This window comes from Aethalodelphis obliquidens, unplaced genomic scaffold, assembly GCF_003676395.1.
Source record: "Aethalodelphis obliquidens isolate GAN/ISIS:26980383/991018 unplaced genomic scaffold, ASM367639v1 scaffold36, whole genome shotgun sequence".
NCBI lineage: Eukaryota > Metazoa > Chordata > Mammalia > Artiodactyla > Delphinidae > Aethalodelphis > Aethalodelphis obliquidens.
This window is the reverse complement of record NW_020837980.1, coordinates 19,606,292-19,612,303: the sequence shown is the minus strand read 5'-3', so window position 1 is coordinate 19,612,303 and position 6,012 is coordinate 19,606,292. Positions and strand designations below refer to the sequence as shown.

At 46.1% G+C, this 6,012-nt stretch overlaps 1 protein-coding gene across 3 annotated transcripts; it reads right to left on the bottom strand.

Annotated features, from left to right (window-relative positions):
• Positions 1–1,110: 1,110 nt before the first annotated feature.
• On the bottom strand, positions 1,111–5,660 carry LOC113632431 (integumentary mucin A.1-like). Of its 3 annotated transcripts, XM_027129596.1 has the most exons (6): positions 5,419–5,659; positions 3,763–4,072; positions 3,380–3,690; positions 3,166–3,228; positions 2,025–2,075; positions 1,111–1,371 (listed from the first exon to the last, which is right to left on the bottom strand). In XM_027129596.1, the coding sequence occupies exons 1-6, from the start codon at positions 5,570–5,572 to the stop codon at positions 1,367–1,369; spliced, it is 894 nt and encodes a 297-aa protein (XP_026985397.1). In that variant the 5' UTR covers positions 5,573–5,659; the 3' UTR covers positions 1,111–1,366. The 3 variants fall into 3 exon arrangements, with proteins under 3 accessions (XP_026985397.1, XP_026985395.1, XP_026985396.1); XM_027129594.1 differs by having other exon boundaries at positions 3,380–4,072; positions 5,419–5,658; XM_027129595.1 differs by lacking the exon at positions 3,166–3,228 and having other exon boundaries at positions 3,380–4,072; positions 5,419–5,660.
• Between the last annotated feature and the right edge of the window lie 352 nt (positions 5,661–6,012).

The window sequence follows — 6,012 nt, the reverse complement described above, 5'->3', positions numbered from 1 at the left end:
TCATTTTATAAGAGGAAGCTGGGGTTCACAAGAGGCAGAGATACAACTGGTAGAATCTACATCTCTTCACTCCCAAGTCTGCCCATCACTCTAAACTTGTGCCATTTTAGTTTGTCATTTATACTGTGGCATATACATACTGTGAAGTATAAATACGTGAAACCAACTAATTTTACATAAACTCACCCACTCCCTTTTGCAAAAAATATAGTGTAAACATAAAGAAAAACATGGGTGATTGTTTCCATCCCCCACTGAACCAAACCAGTTCTAGAGTAAGATGTTCTCTGCTGTCTGTGTCATGGCTTCCCAAAGATGCTCACCTATTAATTCCCAGAACCACTGAATATGTTCAGTTACGTGGTAGAGGAGGAATTAAGGTCATTAATCAATTGACCTTGAAATAGAGATTATCCTAGGTTATCCAGGTGGAGCTCAATGTGTCCTCAAATGTGGAAGAGGGAGGCAGTAGAGTCGGTGTTGGTGACTCTGTGATGTACTGTCAGAATCAACCAACCTTTGCTGGCTTCAAAGATGCAAGATGGCCAAGAAAAGTGGGCAAGAAAATGGATTTTTCCAGAAAGGCTTCAGAAAGGAACTCAGCCCTGCCAACACATTGTTTTCAATCCAGTGAGATGCCTTTCAGACTTCTGAGCTACAAAACTAAAATAATAGGTTTATGTTATTTTAATTTACTAAGTTTGTGGTAACTTGTTATAATAGGAATAGGAAAACCAATATACTTTCCATAGGCTCATTTCACGCTTTCCTGTGGTCATAAGGAGTTGGCGCCTGATTGTAAAGTATTTATCAGAGAGGAGTAAAATGGTTATTGGTTCTAAAACAAGGCAACTAAGCAATATGTTGCCTCATAGGGCTTCCCTAGTGGCGCAGTGGTTGAGAGTCCGCCTGCCGATGCAGGGGACACGGGTTCGTGCCCCGGTCTGGGAAGATCCCACATGCTGCGGAGCAGCTGGGCCCGTGAGCCATGGCCGCTGAGCCTGCGTTTCCAGAGCCTGTGCTCCGCAACGGGGGAGGCCACAACAGTGAGAGGCCTGCGTACCGCAAAAAAAAAATGTTGCCTCATAAAATAAAAACCCCCTCTCAAAATTTAGTACAAATGAACATTTATTGAGCCCATATTAAATGGGACATGGTTAAGAGATGCCCCTCTTCTGTCTGTGTATAATTCCTGCCACTCTGTTTATCCTCAAGTAGGTACCTCCGATGTCTCACTAGTCTAGTCTTTTACAATTATTCAAGCTCCTATAATGGAATGGAAGGCTTGTTCAGAGGCTCAGAATCTTCTTAGAATGTTGTGGTTAGTAGAGCGATGGTCACAGGTAATGAGAATCTGCTTCATTTTCTAAACTAAAAAGCAAAACAAAAACAAAAATGAAAACATGAGTTGCCAAGAGAAACAAGAAAACCTAGTGCTCAAAAGATCAGGCTCATCTTTCTCATTTCCCACTGGGCACATGATTTAATTTAAGGTGTAAATTCCTTATTCTCCTGCGCTCTCTTTGAGCCTTAAGCAAGATACCTGCACACTGTCCAGGTATCCATTTTAATGCCTGAAGAAGTTACTTCAGAAATTTCCAAAAAAGCCAGGAGTGAGGCAAAGTATTAAAACCAGGACTTCCTGATTCAGAGCTCCTAGGCTTTACAGCTTTTAATTGAATTATATATTTTATGAATCAGAAAATCTGATGCCTTTTCCTCAGGCTCTCCCTTAAAAAGATTCCATAGACTGGACTGGAATCCACATCCTAGTGAGACAGGAAATCTTGGAAAACTCAAGGGGGAAAACTTGTTTATCCTATGCCTATTTGGTGACTGAAAATGCAAACAATTAGACTTGGACAGTAAACCTCAGAGAGGAAAGAGGCTGTCTTTTTCACCTCCATATTAGAATTATAGCTGATCTCAGCATCTGGAAAGTTTTAAATTGGAATCCTTTCCCAGCATTGAAAATGGTGTCAAATCCCTAATAAGATACCAGAGACAAGAGAGAAGAAACTTACCAAAAAACACTGTGTTATACTCGTTGCTTCCCGTGGAGGTGCTGGGCTCCTCTATAATTAAGTAAAGAAATGGTTTTTATTCACTTCCAGTAAGGATCACAGTGTGTCTGTCATTCAGCTCACAGACTCAAGTAGCCCCCTAGTAAACGTAGGACTCCACTGAGTCTATGACACAAAAACCTCCCTTCTTCTAACTGCCAAGGCACTCTGCCATGCCTGAAATCCTACCAGTGGAAATGAAACACAAGTGCACTTCATGAGAAGGATTTAGTTAAAGGGCTGGTCTCCACTCACACTTAGAAGTCCCTGAGAGATCCAACCTTCTTTTTAACAGGCCCTTCAGCCTCCACTAAAATACAATTTCTAGATTTCTCCAACTACAATCTGCAATCCCCTATACGCTTTAAGCAGTGCTGGAATACAGTAGGTCTCAATCAATGTTAGCTATTATTTATAGACATAAGAATCAGAGTGTTTAGAAATTTGCTTTTGTAAGTAAGGCCCAAGGGTCTTTCTTAGTGAAAATCTCAGGCATTCCTGCAGACTACTGGGGTTTGTTTGCGGGGGTGGAAGGCATTGAAATCTTACGACTTCTTGGCTGAGTGGCAGACAGAAAATTGAAAAATGATGGTGGCTTGAGAGAGGGATGGGCAGAGATAGGGACACTGCTTAATTCATGAAGCTTTTAAATTGCTCTATCGTCTGTTCAGTCTATATTCAGATAAGATTTACACTTAGTGTAACCTTTACTCCAAAAGTTCTCTATTTGAAATGAATTGTAATCAACTGGAAAAGAAAAGGAAATTGTTAACCCCTTTTCTGACCCTACAGAGACATGAAGGAGCTTGTCCTCTTTAGGGAAGCCCAGAAAGCAGGTCCCAGAGGTCAGATCAGGTCAGACCTTGGGGCTGGAGCTATGCTGGTGTTCAACCAGTTGCAGTTCCTGGCGTTCTGGGAAATGCTTTAACTTTCCTCAAGTTTCAATGAACTTTTGGCTAAGTTTACTCCACCTCAGAGAACAAAGCAGCAAAAGTATCCCCAAATGTGTAAATTACCATAGGACTTTCCTATGTAAAGAACTATAAATAAGGAAAGGGAGGCAGGGAGGAACTTCTGCATTTCTGAAGAGAGGAATCCTCACCTGTGACCTCAGTGGCTTCTTCCTTAGAGCTCAGGGTGTTTAATCCCACATTAGTAGGCAATTCTAGGAAAACAAAATGGACGACGGGAATTGTCACAGACATATGCTGGGAATCAAGTGCACTGGACAAAAGCAGCCTTTCCCTCAGAAATGTAAAAGAGGGAGCCTACCAGTTGCTGCCCAGGCCTCCTCTGAGGACAGAACCCTCACTTACCAAAAGTCTGTGTGTTCTCCAAATACACGTCAGTTGTTGTTTGTGCATCTTCAGTGAAGTCATGGTGCGTGGTCAAGTCTGACAGGTCAGTGGTCGACTCTAGGCCAGTGGTCGACTCTGGGTCAGTGGTCGACTCTGGGTCAGTGGTCGACTCTAGGCCAGTGGTTGACTCTGGGTCAGTGGTCGACTCTAGGCCAGTGGTCGACTCTGGGTCAGTGGTTGACTCTAAGCCAGTGGCCCACTGTAGGCCAGTGGTCGACTCTGGGTCAGCAGTCGACTCTAAGCCAGTGGTCAATTCTGGGTCAGTGGTCAACTGTAGGCCAGTGGTCGACTCTGGATCAGTGGTCGACTCTGAGCCAGTGGTCAGCTCTAGGCCAGTGGTCGACTCTGAGCCAGTGGTCGACTCTGGGTCAGTGGTTGACTCTAGGCCAGTGGTCAACTCTAGGCCAGTGGTCAAATCTAGGCCAGTGGTCGACTCTGGGTCAGTGGTCAACTCTGGGCCAATGGTCGACTCTGGGTCAGTAGTCAACTCTAGGCCAGTGGTCAACTCTAGGCCAGTAGTCAACTCTAGGCCAGTGGTCAACTCTAGGCCAGTGGTCCACTGTAGGCCAGTAGTCAAATCTAGGCCAGTGGTCGACTCTGGGTCAGTGGTTGACTCCAGGACAGTGGTTGACTCTAAGTCAGTGATGAATTCTAGAAGAACCAAAAAGAAAAAAAAAAACAGTTCAAGTACTTTCTTGTGAGAATGTTTCCACCATCTCCACAGCCTTCCATTCCCAGCTAGATCTTTTTCCAGGGAAAACATGGAACAGAAAAGGGGATATTGAATCAAACTGGTCTCCCCACAAGTTTCTCTTCTGCCAAGTGCTAGAATGTCCAGAAGACTAACTGCCACCTAGGAATACGCTCGCTGCCCCTACTCCACCCTCCTTTGAGGGGTCGGGTTAGGAAGGAGCGTTTGATATTGTGCCTCTAAATGTGAATCAGTCAGACTGCAGTGGAATAAAATTTCAAAAACTCCCCTATATAATTCTTTCAGTTCCCTGAAAACTAAAAATATAAGTGGGGGAAAGGAGCAAGGAAAACAGCTATTTCCAAGGTGCATAAGCAAGAATGAAATGGACTCTAAAATGGGGACTCCTACCATTTTCATTTAATGGGCTACATCTAGCTCTTCAATTTCCAGTCTGTCCTAGAGAATGCACAATCCAGACATTTTGGGTCTTGTGAACCATAAAAGCATCATAACCATGAAGGCCTGATGAGCCTACCACCTGGGTCTGCTTGGGCTGCAGTGAAAGACCTACAGTCCTTGTGGCTGCCTAGTCCAGCAGGTTGTGGGCACCCTGCCAATGAGGTCAAAATCATTAGCTCTCTAATTTAGTCATTTGCTTTGTCATTCATTCATATGCAGTAAAGAACCCAAACCCAGCAGCGGATAAATTGAGAGCTACCAGAGGGAGAGCTGGGAGGAAGTGGAGGGTAAAGTCACCATTTTAGTGCAAGTGAATGAATACCCCTCCTCTTGAGAAACGGATCTGAGTTCAGGAAGGACTAGAAGAGAAAGAGGCTTGGGAGGAAAGCAGCCTTCTTCTGGTTCAGGAGACAGGGATTCCTTCTTCTCTCAATATGACTCACAAGTTTCTGCTCCAGACCCACTGATTCCCACTGCATGTAACCCAGCCAGCGGCTAAAGCACTTTGAATCTTACTCTCCAGTAAAGTTAGAGTACACCCAAGGACTTTTTAACCTGAATCAAATAGAGAAAGCCTCTGTAGCACCTGATAGTTAAGGGGACCACAGGGAAACCTCAAGAGCCCTCTCATCACCAACCCTAATTCCATTTGACCCAGCCTGACTACCTGTATGAGGCGGATTCAAAACACAACCTTAATCTTAGTCAAGCCACTCAACTTGCCCAAGGCCTCATAGCTCGCTCACTCACACACACACACGCACGCACGCACGCACACACGCACGCACACGCGGTGAATGGACTTTAGCCCTCTTCTCCAGAAGACCTCCCAATGTGCACTCACCCTGAAGCAGTGCGGGGTAAGTCACCACCAGGGCAAAGCAGGCGGAGAGGAGCAGGGCCTTCCAGAGCATGACGCCGGTGCCAGGGCGGGGAGCGCGGCAGGCTAGCGGAGGTGGGGAGGACCCAGGGTGCTGGACCGCAGCTCTGCTGGGCATTTATTACAACCTCAGGCCCAGGTCCCAGAGGAGGCATTACCAGGGGGTTGGGAAGAAAACAGCCTCGCCCACAAGCGATGAGACTGCCCTGAAGCAAAGGAGGGGAAAGGGGTGGGGTGGGGCGAGGGGGTGAGGGATGGGCGGCGGGAGGGAGAGGAAGTAAGGAAGAGTTCGGAGGAAACCATCAGTGAGGTCCTTGGCGACGTTAGGGTCCTTTGCCCCATTACCACTAGGGGCAGGGCTTCTAGTTCCACCAGATCACAACACTCCCCTCCTGACCCAAGGCTGCAAGTTTGTCCTCTAGGCTGGAGCCAAATAATGCTTTACTGAGCCCCCGAAATGCCTCTGTGTGTCAGGGTGCGGGACTAAGAATAGTAGTGGGGTCTGCTGGCGACGCTGATGCTGAGGGAGAGCCCTAATGCGAACAATCTTCTAACTCT

Coding starts and splice junctions, on each gene's coding strand:
- LOC113632431 (XM_027129594.1), bottom strand. CDS start 5,572: ATGCCCAGCAGAGCTGCGGTCCAGCACCCTGGGTCCTCCCCACCTCCG. Junction 4,073..5,418: donor TTACCCCGCACTGCTTCAGG/GTGAGTGCACAT, acceptor TGGTTCTTCTAG/AATTCATCACTGACTTAGAG. Junction 3,229..3,379: donor GGAGAACACACAGACTTTTG/GTAAGTGAGGGT, acceptor TTGTTTTCCTAG/AATTGCCTACTAATGTGGGA.